The sequence below is a fragment of the Lepisosteus oculatus genome, chromosome 3 (assembly GCF_040954835.1).
Source record: "Lepisosteus oculatus isolate fLepOcu1 chromosome 3, fLepOcu1.hap2, whole genome shotgun sequence".
Taxonomy (NCBI): Eukaryota; Metazoa; Chordata; class Actinopteri; order Semionotiformes; family Lepisosteidae; genus Lepisosteus; species Lepisosteus oculatus.
In genome coordinates this window covers 48,905,673-48,921,667 of record NC_090698.1, presented here as the reverse complement: position 1 = coordinate 48,921,667, position 15,995 = coordinate 48,905,673, and the positions used below count along the sequence as shown (strand labels likewise).

Genomic DNA, 15,995 nt, shown 5'->3' with positions numbered 1-15,995 from the left:
CAATGGACATACTTACATCTTCTATGCATCCTTGTATCCAGTCAGGCAGAGCTTCAACATTGACATGCCAAATGTTGCACTGTGTTAGATCGTCATCACTGGCATTGATCTAGTCATAGATAAAATCAAATTACAAACCTTTTAAATTAACCAACAAATGCATCTGACACATCTAACTCTTATTGTTCTCTTGAAAGACATTTACTTTATGCTAGACGTTGTAAGATGACTGGGTTTTTTTTATTTGGTTAATGGAAGTGTTTTTTGCTAGTTTATTATTTATTATTTACTAGAAACCACATGTAAACAGATGCGTGTTCATTCAGTCTGAGACAGAAAGTAAAGACATGCTACATTCGTTTGAAAAATGAAAGTAATGGCTTGCTGCCTCCCCAGAGAAAGGAGCCTAAACTGACAAATGCAGGAAAAAAAAAAGAGAAAGAAAATGCACTGAAGTAATTATACTGTATGTGCAGACACAATTATAGGGCACATGAAAAGTATGGAACGGTCTCATGTCCTGCCTGGTGGATAACTTTCTTTTTTTATTAAAACACCATTAAGCAGTAAAAATCTTACTAGAACTAAAAATGTTCCCTTCAAACTTTTGCAAAACAAACTTCCATCCCTTATCATACAAGTGGTCATTCCTGGTAAGGGACGCAACAGCTTCAGTCTATTCTGGAACCAAGAGACACCAGCCCGTCCAAGGGCACACACATGCATACACATATACATAGGAAGAAATTACAGGCTCCAGTATGGAATTAGCCAGAATGTCTTACTAAGGTGAGAGAAAACTGCCGCAACAAACCTAAGACCCAAAATCTGTGAGCCAGCAGGACTAACTACCATAGCAGCATGCTGGCCCTTTATTGAAATTTTCTTAGTAGTTATAAAATAAATGCATGTGGTTCAAGTCAACACCTCCCTAGGTACTACAAGACATGATGTGCAGAAAAAACAATACCTTCAGAAGAAGGCTGGTTGAACCTAGAATGCATTTTCGACACCTCCTGCATCGCAGCACAGCAGCTCTCCTTTCCATTTAAGGGCAAATCCAAATCTACAGGATGTCAATGATAAACAAAAACGTGATGGTGACTTTTAGTCAGTTTTAGTAAGATTCATATTTTAAGGGGGAGAAACAGAAAATTTTCCGGTCATTGCAAAGTTATGGAGGAATGTGAGAACATGACCAAATGAAACAAGAGTAGCCATGCCTTCTAAAACAGAGGTTTTTGACATTTTCTAAAAGTTATCTCCTTCCTGTCCAAAAGTGTCAGATCAAGTGCTACACTTTCCAGCTGTGCTGTGGACCGTCACAATGAACTGGTACTTAAAACTTCCAGTTTAGGCCAATTTTATAATTGCTCATTTTTCTTTGACAAAATTATTAAAATCTGTGTATACTTTAAGCATTTATCATATTAGCCAACAGCATTTTCCTATTATTTAACTCAAATTTTCTGTAATCAAAGAAGAAAACAGTATTAAAAAAAAACCTTCTCCCCAAATACAGCAAACAAATACTAACTAATATTAGAATACGACTGTGGATTCATTGTTTTAAGATGAACTTTAGGAAAATTAAACACATTTTCAAAGCATAAACCATTTCAGAATCTATGTTGCATGAAAGCAGTATTAACTTATTAGTTCAGGTGGGTAGCTGCGTCAGCATGCGTAGGCTGCAAAGGAACAAGTAATAGGTTTATTCCATGCTGAAAAAAAGAAGAAAGAGAACACAACGTTTCGGCCGTGGAGCCTTCTTCAGGTGTGTCATTAACTTAATATGCTGTTAATATTATAATAATATTATAATATTAAGCTTATTAACTTAATATGCTGGCTGATTATTAAAGCTTATAAATGTCCACTTCAAGAGGAATGATCAAAGAAAGGTTTCCTAAGAAACCCAGAATCAGTTGTCTGAATGACTACTGCCCCGTTGCACTCACATCAGTTATCATGAAGTGCTTTGAGCGGCTGGTCCAAGCATACATTACCTCCTCACTACCTGACACCCTAGACCCACTGCAATTAGCGTCTTGCCAGAACAGGTCAACAGTGAATGCTACTGCCACTGTCCTCCATACTGCCCTCTCACACCTGGATAAGAAAGGAACATATGTGAAAATTATGTTTGCTGATTACAGCTCAGCATTCAATACCATAGTGCCCTCAAAGACAAGCTCCAGGACCTGGGACTGAACACCTCCCTCTGTAACCGGATCCTAGACTTCTTGACGGAACATCCGCAGGTGGTGAGGATGGGCACCAACATATCCTCTACCCTGACTCTAAACACTGGAGCCCTTCAAGGCTGTTTGCTTAGTCCTGTCCTCTACTCCTCATTTACCCATGATTATGTCACCAGGCATAACTCAAACTCCATCATTAAGGGTGCGGATGATACAAAAGTCATTGGCCTGATCACAGATGATGAAGAGTCTGCGTACAGGGAGGAGGATGAAACCCTGGCAGCACGGTGCCAGGAGAACAACCTCTCTCTGAACATCAGTAAGACTAAGGAGATGATTGTGGATTATAGGAAACACCAGGGAATAGATCACATACCTATTTATATCAATGGGACTGCAGTGGAGAGGGTCAGCAGTTTTAAGATCCTGGGAGTTACTGTAACATCACAGAGGACTTAATCTGGACCCACCACACCAACTCCGTGATCAAAACAGCACGGCAGCGCCTGTTCTTTCTCGGTAGGCTAAAGAAGCTTGGGATGCCATCACATATCCAAGCCAGCTCAAAGAGGGGCACTATTGAGAGCATCCTGACTGGTTGCATCACTGCCTGGTATGGGAGCTGCTCCGTCCGGGATCGCAAAGTACTGCAGAGGGTGGTGAAGTCAGCGCAGCTCATTACCGGCTGTGAGCTACCAAACATCCAGGATATCTACTCAGTTAGATGTCTTAAGAAGGCCAGGTCCATTCTCAAGGACGCCAGTCATCCCAGTCATAAAGTGTTCTCTGTCCTACCATCTGGTAAATGGTATCGAAGCATTCGGTCAAAGTTCAACAGAGTACAGAACAGCTTCTACCTCCAGGCAATAAGACTGCTAAATAGCCACCTGCAGCTCCTTTAGCAAATCACCCGTAATGGCTACATGGACACACAGTTTTCATTGTATTCGGCATACTGCACTACTTGGACATAATATATTGCATGCACCCTGGACACATAGCAGCTCTGTTTATATTGAGTTTTGCCTGAGTTTATTTTAATCAATTTCTATTACATTATTATCTATTATTATGTAACCTTATTTTGTCATTTTAATTTAGTGATTTTTATCCCCCCCAGTGAGCTCATTAAAAAAACATTTAATTGCCAGCAACTACTGCTACATGCTGTATTCTTATGCATTTGATTAATAAACCTTGATTGATTGATTGATTGATTGATTGATTGATTGAAAGCTTTGCAATCTTTGTTAACACAATTAGTCATTGGGCTTCTTAAAGCAAACAACACACTTGGACATACAGTAGCTTCATGTTCATAACCCATGCCTGTAAAACAAGCAACGATGTACTTCTAACTTTCTAGGTCCTTCACTTTCCTCTGAGTCCTTCTGTGTTTTCCTCCCCTTTTCTTTTTCAAATGATAATTTATGAATTTTTGGATAATCAGCCTTTAAACATCGCTAAAACATCTTAATGTGAAATGTTGTGAACACAAGATCTTAATGTGAATCACACCAAAATGCCACTTTAGTTTTTCCCACATTTTATGTCAGGTCATGTCACACATCTTCTCATACACCTCCGGGATCCTAGCTCTTCCTGTGTTACAGTATTCCCCGCAAGGGGACATCAGGACAGTCTTTGGTTTAGGTTGTTCTACTAAACTATTTTGGCTTTACAGTTCTATGTCCAGTGTATACAAAATATACTATGTACAAATCAGTTAGCTTAAGTACAATTCATTGAAAATTAGGCTGTGCCAAATCATTTCTTGAATGCATCTAATGCAGTGATACAGTGATTTTATGAGTAAGCTGCTCTTGTAGGTTGCCTGATTTTGCATACATGCCTAAGGAACTGTCTACAAAGCTGTCAGCAAATCCTTGATGCAAATGTTACATTGAAAAGTCTGTCTTTTTATTGTTAGTTTATTACTTGTGTTAGTCAATGAAAATATCCTAGTTAGTAGTCTATGAGTAACCTACATTTTTTTAAGGAGTCCTTGAAAAGACTAACTAGCCCGGGCCAAAAGTTTACATTATTCTTTGACACTTCATCCTTTACTATGCTCGCATTATTTCAACCTGTAGCACCTTATTAATTTCATCTTCATGAACAACTGTGGAAAAGTGCACCTTTACACACCTTTCTTAGCTTTAATTCCAAAATTGCGTACTTATTTTACTTAACATTACTACCTTTGAAATAATCACTTCCCTTCTTCAAATACTGTATTATTTTCACACCACTAGTATTTCACAGTCGTTTATTTGTACATGTGGATTGTACTGTGCCTTTGCATCCTAGTAATGTGTTCTGGAATAAGTTTTAAATGAACCACGAACAAATACACAACGATATAAGTTTTACTATGTTCATTTTGGGTACATTGTATACACGATGTCAAAAGGTTTAACCCTACAAGCAAACTACGCAGCAAGTCGATACTGTACTGTACGTCGCTTCCTTTCGGATGTAGTTTACAAACCGTATGTGACCCAAACAGAACTTAATCAGAGCAGCTGTCTTACAGGAGACTACTTTACACTGTCTTAAGGCTTCGTTGTAATTTCATACATGTGGTTTGAATGTCGTCGACAGTCGTGATAAGAGAACAAAATCACAAAATGAAAACTGCTACAACAACTTTTGCTTCTGAAAGTCTTAAAATTAGCATATATTGAATATGTTGCTATTACTGTACAGCAGTTGCCTATATTAATAGATTGTTACGTGAAATACTTTTACAATTATATTGCATGTCGTTTATTATTATTATTAATAATAATTTATAGAATTGTACTGTTGTTTCTGAACACTAAACCAATATAAACGTCACTGCAAAAAAAATAGCAAGGATTGCAATTAAATGATTAAAAAATGATATTATTCAGATGCAATTAGTATTGTCTCTCACATTACCTTCCAAAAGACTCAGAACGTCATTTGAGTACCACCGAGCCTAGCACCGCTTAGGTTCCTGTTAATTCACAGCAAAACTTGCAGAAATGTAGGTGGGAACAAACTATGGCAAGCGAGAGGTACCAAATCTGTGGCGTGAGTGAGAGGAGTAGAGAGTGGTGCGATTTATTGCTATATCAAAATTAATATATTTTACTAAAAAAATGAAGATTTGGGTTAGGGTGTTTGATATACTGTGAGCAAGAATTTTCTGTACAATATTTACAAGAATTTTCTGTACAAAGAAAAACGTGACGAACAACGCTACTCAGTTCTATCCGAATAGGATTTTTCTCATGCTCACGCAAGTTTTCAGCTGTTATCAAAAGCAAGGATGTCCAATCTTTTTTTAATTAAAAGTACAGGTATGCTGTAAATCAACTTTGCTTTCACTTTTTTTCCATTTAGTAAAGTCTTTAATTGTTTTATTGCACATATTAATCTCACTACATTTCAACTGCAAGACTAACTTGTGAAAAACATGAGAAGCTTTTCTTCTCGTTTTAACTGCTAAAATAATTTTGCGTGCATTCCCAGGCATACATGTATTGACGTTTTGTACAGCCTTGATTGTGTATATAACTTTATAATACATCGGGGCAATTGCTCTAACTGTTGCACAACAATTGTTGCGTTCCTACTGTAACTCAAATTTGCTGAGATAAATGGAATTTAAAAAGAACACCCTAAGAATACATTTTGGAATTACCTTTGGCAGTAATTACTGCTGTTTATATTTTGGATTTGGTGTGGGTGATTAAGTTTTGTCCCTTTTCCGAGTGGAAAAGTTGCTTTTTTAATTAGGTATAATTAAGCCACTGCAATTGTGAACCCTCGCCATAAATTTTCAATTGGTTTCAAGTCAGACATTTGACTGGGCCACTTGAGTGGTCTGACTCTCTTTTTGCCAGTGTGTCAAGATCACAATGTGTGTCTGTATATCTGCTGTATGAGATTTAAGATTAGTCTTTTTCTGTAAAGGACAGTTTCATGCCTCTCACTCACTCACAGGACAGCTTAGTGTAAGGACTGGGATATTGTATGAACAGTGACTCCTGTCTCAGACACAGAACTTTGCAAATCTTCGTAGTCTCAGGTGGCTTCACTATAGTACATGTCCACTCACTAACCAGTTTTCCTGCTCACTGGCCTGCTCAGTTTGTCAGGTGGGCCTGATCTAGATGTTGAATGAGTGGTATGTTCAACAACTTCGTTATACTCAAAGAGTTAAGTAACTTTCTCCATTTCTCTGCCTCTCTACCACTTCCCTTATTTGTTTCAAAAGCACCATTGTCCCCAAGATTGATTTATCTTATCTCCATGTGAAATATGACTTTAATAATATTGTAACGCCTCAGGGTTCAGGTGGGGGCCCTTGCTTGCTGCCGCATCAGGTCAGCCCCCCACCTTCGGGGACTCAAACCCAGGCCTCCGGCATCACTCAACAGGGACCCAGCCTGTTGAGCTAAAGAGAGATCTCCCTTCAGCCCAGCGGCTGCAGCCCCTGCTATCACAGGGAAGGGTGGTGATGTGACCGCTCTGGTAAGCCGGCTCTTACACACTCACTGGTGGCCTTATGCGTTACAATATTATGAATGATTAAATTCAATATCCGTCTTAGGGAATTTAGAGACAAATTTAAGTTAAGCCACTGTACATAGAAACAGAGACCACTACAGTACTTTTTCTTTTACTTTTCAAGCCATTATTTTCCACATTAACTGATTTAGGTTTGTTGTAGCAAACACACTCACCATTGCCTTGTTTTATATACTGATGTAAAAAAGAAATGCAACACGTCTTCCTCCACACTCTGGCCCTCCCATCTGTGTAGAACAGGCTGAAGAGTGACTCATCCATGAAGAGTACTTGATGTCACTGCTGACAAGTCCATCACAGCCTCTGTCTGGCCCAAACCAGTCGGGTGTGACGTCTAGGTGGTGTGACAGGTCGCCTTGATCTAAGGCCAGCAGCATTGAGCCTCGCTGTCCTGTCACTAATGCGGGGGCATTGTATCTGCTGGTAGTTTCAGCAGTAGTATGGGTGGCAGATCTTAAAACGATCTCTGAGATCGAGCAGTCTGATGTGTCGGTCCTGCTCTGGTGTGGTCACTCGAGGGCGACCGGATTTTGGATGGTCATCTGTCCTGCCGGTCTGCTGAAACCTTCTCTGCAGTCGGGACACAGTGGAGCGGCTTACTGCATAGTGTTTGGCAATGCTGGCACATGACATGCCTGCATGCAGCATGCTAATGGCCCTCTCCCTTGCTTCTGGCGACATTCACGCATTATGGAATGCACAGAAAACTGACTAAGTGTGGCCTTTTTCTTGCAGAGACCTTAGCTTTGAATTGAGGCCTTTTTAAAGGTGACCCGATCAGACATTGTTCCGATCACGATTGTAGTCCCTCCCCCTTAAGAGCGCTCCGGCTCTTTCACTTCTGACTTGATTTTGTGCACCTGCCCCCTGCTCCAGCCTCCTATCCTGCCCACCTTAAATGCCAGATGCTCACTGTGTTCCGGGCTCTGCATTGGTTCCTGTACCAGGCGAGTCCGGGACCTGTAGCGTCTGGTCCCATCCCCCCCTTTTTCCCCCCCGACTCTCCACCGGATCCCACTCTGGTTTTTATACCCGTTTGTCTTTGTGTCTGATGGACCTCCCGGCTCTGGACATTTGCCACGTCTTGGATTTCTCTTTGGACTCCCTTTTAGTTTGTTTGCCCCGGATTCACTCCCCAGAACACCTGCGCACCTTGGACACGCCCCCTGTTTTAATTCCCGACTCCCGCATGCTTTTTTCCCCAGTGTTTCCTCACTCTACCCCGGATTGTGTCGTCTGCATAGGGGTCCTGAAAGAACGCTTTCATTACAGTTCCACCTGGACCGCGTTGGGTAAAAGTCCACCTAATGAGCTTCTGTGTGATTGGCAAATTGCAATGCCTCACTGCACAAGCTGTATTGCTGGTTAGAGGGCTTAAAACAAATTGACAACTTTTTGTGAAAGTACAGTACATAAGCTATAACTATAGTATTCTCATTCCAGAAAATGTTGCGCTTCTTCCATCAGTATATTTGTTTAAAATATTACTGTAAGCTGAAAATGCTGCATTTTGACTTTGATACAATATATCATTTGTATTGTCCTTTTTTCTCTATTTTTCTAAGTATTCTGTGTTACTTTTTATACATCGGATGTCATTCTGTCTGGTAACTACTGTACATACTGTAAAATAGCAATTTAATCAAAATATGCTGTTAAAAAGAGTCCTTTAAACTGATTGGTGGAAAATGTACAATGGAACCTAATTAGTGTATTTTTGTGTGTGGAGTTAGGGGTAGACAAGGTTTATCTCCCCAGCCAGTGTATATTTAATTTAGTTTCCATGTTAATATTACTATTATCATCATAATTACATGTTTTTACTTATTGAGATAATTACTTCCATCTTTAAGCTTTTTATAATTTCACCCATATAGGAAATTTGATTTTATGACTTGGATTTTAAAACATTTTTAAAGTCCATTCTTGATCTTTAAAGGAACAGCTCTTCAAAGGAAGCACAGCAAATAAATTCAATTCAAAACAAAGGAATAGTATACAGGTTATGTACACTATGTATATATTTAATGCCTTCATCCAATGTGGCCTACAATAAAATGACAGTGAGATATTAGGCCTGCAAACCTACCAACATACCAGAGTGGGATAAATAAAATAGCTTTGTTTATATACGTAATATACTGTAATACAATAACAAAAAAGTCCAAAAGTTAATTTAATATTAGGCTCTAAAAATGTAGCCTATAGTAAATGATCCATAAGGAGTACAAAGAAAAGCTAAAACATACCAATGATACAGTCTGAAAGTAAACTCTAAGCCTTGAGGACCAAAGCAGATAGGTGAATAATGGATCCATGAATGCTGTTTCAAGGTACATGGTTCCAATACAGCTGTGCAAAGGTGGAGAATGTGCAACACAGAGAGGATAAGAGATTGGATTAGAAACAAGGAGAGTAATGAATAGTGGTAGGTGAGAGCAGGGATCTGAAATCAGTTTTGAACAGACATAGGCATTGAAGAGTGCTCAGAAGCAGAGTGCATGAGAAAAGCCAGGCTACAAGAATACTAAGTGATCCGAACACTATATAGAGTTGAAGAGAGTGGGTAACTGATGAAAGCAGACTAGCCTGGTGAGATTTGCTGCTTGTTCAGTCTCTCAGTAAACCAAGATCTTGGACTATAGGTTAAGTGGAGTATTTTTGAAAAAGGGAACAGATCCTTTCAATACTGTTTATTAAATTATGACAGAAGAGTACTAGGAAAGAAATATGCTGAGAACAGAAAAGAAAGGTCCAGAGTAAACATACAGATTAATAAAAAGTAAAAGAAAAACTAAGTATGCCACCAGATCTCTAATACTGAAGTAACAACAAAATGTATGTGTTTTTCAAAACATACCATTTTGACTCCTACCTGGCATAACTCCAGCATTGTCATTTTCTGATTTAAATACACTGCAAAGAAGAGTTACTGAGAATTGACCACTTCTTTTTGGTTCTCTTGAGGCAAAAAAGCTTCAGCAACTCAAAATCACTCTCTTGAAGTTACAAGTACCTGGAAATCAGACCTTTCTGGCGACTACTGTATGTTTCAACAAAATACCTGAAAGAATGAATTAGTTTTTGTCAATATCTGAAAAAAAAAAACATTCTTTTTCCGGCTTATGTCAAGTTCATCCTTTTCAATTACTTTAATATCAGTCTGGCAAGATTAATAGAGCTTTTTCTCTAAATTAAGAAATGTAGATTTCGTCTGGAATTGTGATCATCATTATGTTACAAATCAGACCCTTAACATGTCATATTGTTTGCTTTTTCAGGGGCGTTATATTATTTCCTACAATAAAATAAGATTGCAGCACCGCAAATGTCATAAACAGCTAAAACTACCTCTTATGTGGCACTGGTTCACGTTATACAGTATAGAAAGACAGTCACCAGAGAGACATTCTGTGACATACAAGAAACTTCCTGAAGCCAGTTATTTGAGCACAATTGAGGACTGACATAAAGAGTTCTTTTGTATCATGATCACGCAAGACAACACATTATTCTTGGCATGACTTGGAACTATGAACCTTCCATACCATCCATACTTACCCTTTCTGAAAGATGTAGCTTGCAGACCAATCAGAAAAAGCTTCTATGTGGGTGATTTTAAAATACGGTACTTATGAATATCAAGTGGGCTATCAGGTTGCTACTTATGCAGTATATTACAGAACAGTGATAATGCAACAACTCTGTAACAGACGTAACATAATATCTTTGTGAAAGCTATTTAAGCACTAGAACCATCATACACTTACACTTTGATCAGGCATTTTCTGTCTCCTGTGGCAGGTTCAAAACAGTTGGATGTGAAAATGCAATCCAAGTAATGGTGCCAAAGTAATAGATGATGTGCTTTTTGAGCAACTTAAATGAGGTGGAAACAAGGTTTCTGTTGATGCTTGACAGACCAACTGATGCACAAAAAAGTGTCTGTGACCATCATGTTGCCTTGACAACACATTTTACAAGAAAACAGACAGCTTTTATTAAGTAGTGGGAAGAATTATTACTATATCATGATCAGAATTAGAAAGAAATTTTATCTAGAATGAAAGTTTTATAGAACAACCTACTGTACAAACGAACATCTAATTTGTTCTGGCGATAAGTAACTGCCTAAAGCTTAATTTATTGATGTAGGTTTAAATGAATGCAAAACTCAGTGGGTAATCACAAATTACAGTCACTTTACCCTTGATGACACCGCTTATTTTCAGCATTGGAAACCAACTATTGAACTGAAGATTTGTGATTGAAAATTTGCTTTGGTTGTGTTCCTTTATAAAACTGAGCCTAGAGTGATTTCTCTTTTTTCCCCACATGTCTGCCTTTTTGAACTCAATGATCTAGGAATGAATTCAAGGGCCAGTGATAATTTAATCTAGATTAATTGCATGTGTCATTTGCAGAACAGAAACTAGAGATTTGGGACAATACAAAAAAAAGAGTAAAGAGGGAACACTTAGCAGGTTTGAACAGAAGTTGTGGAAGAAGCAAAGAGAGGAGTAAGATAACTCAAAGAACATGCTTAAGGAAGAAATTGAAGGGTCTGATACAGATCCTTGAGTGATTCTTGATAAAAGAGATCAGGCTGTCACGGTGACCCTTGATCAGACACAGAACACAGCAAGAGAATTATACAGAAAATTAAGAAAAGTGAGAGGAAAATAGAGTTGTTGACTACATCAAAGACAGCTGTGTCAAAAAAAAGATTTGAGACAAAAATTAAAGGGCAGCAAGAAAATAAACAATAGATACAGTAGTTGACAACAGCTAGAAAACTAGAAAACAGGAAGCAAAGGCAGCATACTGAGAAACTCAGAGTACATAACACAAAGAAGCCAGTGAGGGTTTTGAAGAGAAAAGGGAATAAAGGAACAATGATGTGAAACTGAAACACAGAAGTAAATATTAGAAAATAGAAGCTGATCAAAAGTTTGTAAGAAAGGAGGAGGGAGGCAGGAGCACCCAAACAAGGACATCACAAAGAAGAAATTGTCTGGAATGCCCTTTCTTATCCCATTAATGCATTGCATGAGTTTTGTATTTCATAAACTATAGGATGGCAATATGGTGTGATTACAATTTAAAAAAAATAGCATAAATCCTTCCGAATAGTTATTGCATACGATGAATATGTTGTTTGGTTATATAGTTTTATCGGTGCCCATGCTATAGTGTTGACAAAAAATAAATGGTGAAGAAGATGAAGATTTTTATTGTGCAATAGGAGGAGGAGCAGAATATTCTTCTACATACTGTATCTGTGCTTGTATTTTAACTCCTACAGCTTGCTGACATCATGCAGCTTATAGACCTAAGGAGATCTGTGCAGAATAGGCTAAATTATTGTATGGTGTTCTGTTGCACCTACTGTCTGTAGTCCTAACATTTGCTAGTGCTTGAATCTTTCTAAGCAAAAAAAAAAGAATGCAGCCATTCTGTTATTAGTTTATTAAATGTGCTCCATATTCACAGGGTTATTTTGAAAAAAAGTTTTTTTTTGGAGAAGCTAGTTGTGATGGTAATAGTGAATACCCAGAAGAGAGAAGTTTACTGTTTACACCATTACTGTTTTCCAACTCTGTTTATTTGCTTTTAGCTCAGTATAATGATGTTTGATTGCCCTGACCTTTGTCATGATGTTTCTGGAGGTCATGAATGCCAGTTGAATACAGCTACTTATAAATAATCTAACATTATCATCTAAGTGGTCTCTTTCTCTTGTTAGAGCAGCATAAATTGCTGTTGCCTGTGCAGAGTTAGGAGATAAAAACAGGAAGCAGGCTGGGAGCTGTGAAGACAGAAACAGCAAAGGGCTGAACTAAGGGCAGAAAAAAATCAGTGAAAGTGGTGAGAATGAAGAATGAAGTGGGACAGTTTAGGTGGGTGCTATGCATTGATGATGTTGGAGAGGAGTCCCCATTACCATTACTTTGAGTGGAGTGTCCAGAAAGGTGCTGTGTAAGTTTAAGGAATTATTATGTATAATTTTAATTGCAGGTGGTAATATAAAGCGTTATCTATCATTATATAGTATGTTTTCATCGTAAAGAATTATTTATCACAAACATTACTTTGCTTTCTTTTTGTGGTGTTCTACACGGGATGCAAGAAATGTGACAGATAATTAAATACATAACTTGGGTGAAAGAGGCACCAAATATACTGACTTTCCATTACATCTAGTTCACAAATTAGAGCATGTAATCAGAAATAGAAGTACTCTGTGTCCCTGAAATTTACTTGTAGTTTCTTTTCTAATTCATTTTCATTTCATATAATTGTATCATTCATGTGTCTGTGTAAACACTTTTTTATGTAGCAGTTAAAATCAGTGTTGTATGTCACACTGTGTGTCACAGTTGTGTGGTTAGCATTGTTGCCTCACAGCTCAGGGGCCAGAGGTTCCACGTGTGCTATCTGTGTGGAGTTTTAATGTTCTTCCTTGTGTTTGTGTGTTTTTTCTTCAGGTGCTCCGGTTTCCTCCCACAGTCCAAGACATACTGGTAGATCAATTTTCGTCTGGGAAAACTGACCCTGGTGGTGTGCCCTTTGATGGACTGGCATCCTGTCCATGGAATACTCCACCTTGCGTCCGGCTCCTTACCAAGCCTGAATTGAAAGCAGTGGTAAGAAAATAGATACTGTAGATGGATATTTAAAATGGTAAACAGAAATTAAAGAAATAAAAAGAAACAAAAAAGAAGAATGACAGACAGACTACATGAAGCATGACCCTCCAGCTCTATTTTAATAACTTTTTCTACTCAAGTTTAAATAATTTAAAATACATATTCTTTCAACACATTTCAAGACATTAATACAATAATTATTTCACTGAGTGTGCATATAAAGAATATATTGTTCAGCTTTCATGAGGAAGAATGGAAATTGTTTTTCAGGTTTCCAAGCTCCCAGATATCAACTACAGAAAGCAGGTTAGTCGCTTCAGTAGCTCAATGTCAGAGCACTGATCAGCAGAGAAAGCCATCTTAAAGAGCCAGCCTAATGAGCTGATTGAGAACATGATTGATTGCCTGGTAGAAAGATTGTTGGACAAATTGTCTGGCAGAGATGAGTCAGTTGTAACATTGAGAGGTTCCTTTTTTTATAATTTGTGATAATCTGAAGGATCCTCCAAAGTGTAGTGCAGTCATTATTTGCCAACTGCCATTCCAATTTATTCCTACAGTATATTGGACTTTTGCATGTCTAATTACCCATCCATCGCACACACAGACGGAAATGCATATGCTCAATCCAGGGCTAGCTTTCCCAGAAACAAGTTACTCTACCAGTTTGTCTATTGATTGTGGGTAGAAACCAGAGCACCCTGAGGAAATCCACATAAATTTGGAGGGAACATACAAACTCCATGCAGACACCAAATAAAGAATTGAACCTTCGGGCTAAGAACTGTGCCACTGTACCACCCCTGTGTGGTGACTCCTATTCCTAATTAACGTATTTGTCTTTGTTTATTGCTCCTGCCATAAACAAATGTTTACAATAATACCATTTCAATAAGGAGGGCTCATATTATTCGTTCTATTTATAATTGAACTCACACAGCTTATTACTTCAAAGTAGACACAATGAATCTGAAATATTTGTTAGGTATAAAAGGCAAACGTTCATCTTCATATTGATATACAGAATATACAGTACGTATATGCATATACAGTATTGCTTATACACTGACAGAATTTTCCTTGTAGAAAAGCTATTTAACAATGAACTACAAATATGCTGTAGGAAAGTGATGTGATCAGCAAACAACTAATTGTTGTTATGAAAACATAGTCTTTGGAATAAGTGTACATAATTTTAGATGCTTATTATAGCAGTATCATGTGTATACATGTTTATGTTAAGTTTTGTCCTGGTGCTGTAAATATATGATTTTCACAGGTTTTAAATGCCCCTTTGGAACAGAAACTTAATTATTAAAGGTTTCAGTTTAAGTGTAAAAGCTTTCAAAAGCAGTTTTCAGATACATTTCGCTGCCTTATAGTGTTAAAATGAAATGTTTTTATAAATAAGAATGATGTGGATATTTAAAAAGTGTGTTTGTAAAGGTGCCTTTCACTCACCAAATCACCTTAAAAATTTAATCATGTAAAATCTGTAAGCAAGTGATTCTAAGTTAAGATATATTTTAAATTGACGTCAGATTGTTTCTGTGAGGCTAAACAGGCCATTATAATCAGTTTGAAAGACATTCTGAGTACAAAACCAGTGATTAGGTATAATTACATTTTTTTTTTATCCTAGATTAAAATTACATGGTCAGTTTTGAATTATTTCCCATGATCTTTTAGAAAAGAATACAAACTAGCTGTGTTGCATACTAATATGATGTCTGAAGATGTGAAATCGTAAGGATTTTGAAGTATTGTTTATTGTTTTTATTCCTTTCGCTACGTATTAAAAGACTAAACAAATAAAAAATGAACGTTAAATAATAAAATATGGGAATTAGTAATGCTGTCATGAGATTATTTTTATGAATACTATTGTACATTGAAATATGTTAAAATATACTACAGATGTTCTACAGACAAAAAAAGAGTAATAGTACTGAACATAACCAATAGACAGGAAAAGAGGTATAGTGAGAATTATACACTATATTAGGTTTATTTGTAATTGAAGTGGGGGTACTCTATTAGTGTGTGAGTTGCAAAAGAACAATCAGTGGAAATTAAATAGTTAATTTCATGCCTAAAAGTATACACTTAACAGTTGTACAGTATTTGTCATTACAGAGTCATGAAGCCTTCTTCTTACACACCTGAACTTGAATCAAAATAATAATAATAATAATAATAATAATAATAATAATAATAATAATAATAATAATAATAATAATTGCTTACACTTATATAGCGCTTTTCTGGACACTCCACTCAAAGCGCTTTACAGGTAATGGGGACTCCCCTCCACCACCACCAATGTGCAGCATCCACCTTATTTTCTTGTTGCAGCATCCACTTTATTTTCTTGTTGCTATCTTGTTGTATAATTATGAAGGAACTAACTAATTATCCATTATTTGAAGAATAAAAATTAATCTCTTATGCCTTACGGTTGTTGTTGTTTTTATTCTCTGTTGTTGGTGTCACACTTACAGTAGGACTAAAGAATAGATTCCTAAATTGCTTAGGACATTTTAGCCAAAGATCAATGCTTTCGGTCACATGGCCCAAA

At 37.3% G+C, this 15,995-nt stretch overlaps 1 protein-coding gene across 2 annotated transcripts in view; it reads right to left on the bottom strand.

Annotated features, from left to right (window-relative positions):
• The window catches only part of rnf180a (ring finger protein 180a), a 38,207-nt gene extending 32,990 nt beyond the window's left edge, over positions 1 to 5,217 (bottom strand). Inside the window, exons 1-4 of one of the 2 annotated variants that reach the window (XM_015366279.2) lie at positions 5,130 to 5,214; positions 2,010 to 2,112; positions 971 to 1,066; positions 17 to 109 (exon numbers count right to left, since the gene is read on the bottom strand). In XM_015366279.2, the coding sequence (XP_015221765.2) occupies positions 17 to 109; positions 971 to 1,048 (171 nt within the window). In that variant the 5' untranslated portion in view covers positions 1,049 to 1,066; positions 2,010 to 2,112; positions 5,130 to 5,214. Of the gene's footprint in view, positions 1 to 16; positions 110 to 970; positions 1,067 to 2,009; positions 2,113 to 5,129 lie in introns of both variants that reach the window. The other variant, XM_006626911.3, reaches the window with a different exon arrangement.
• Between the last annotated feature and the right edge of the window lie 10,778 nt (positions 5,218 to 15,995).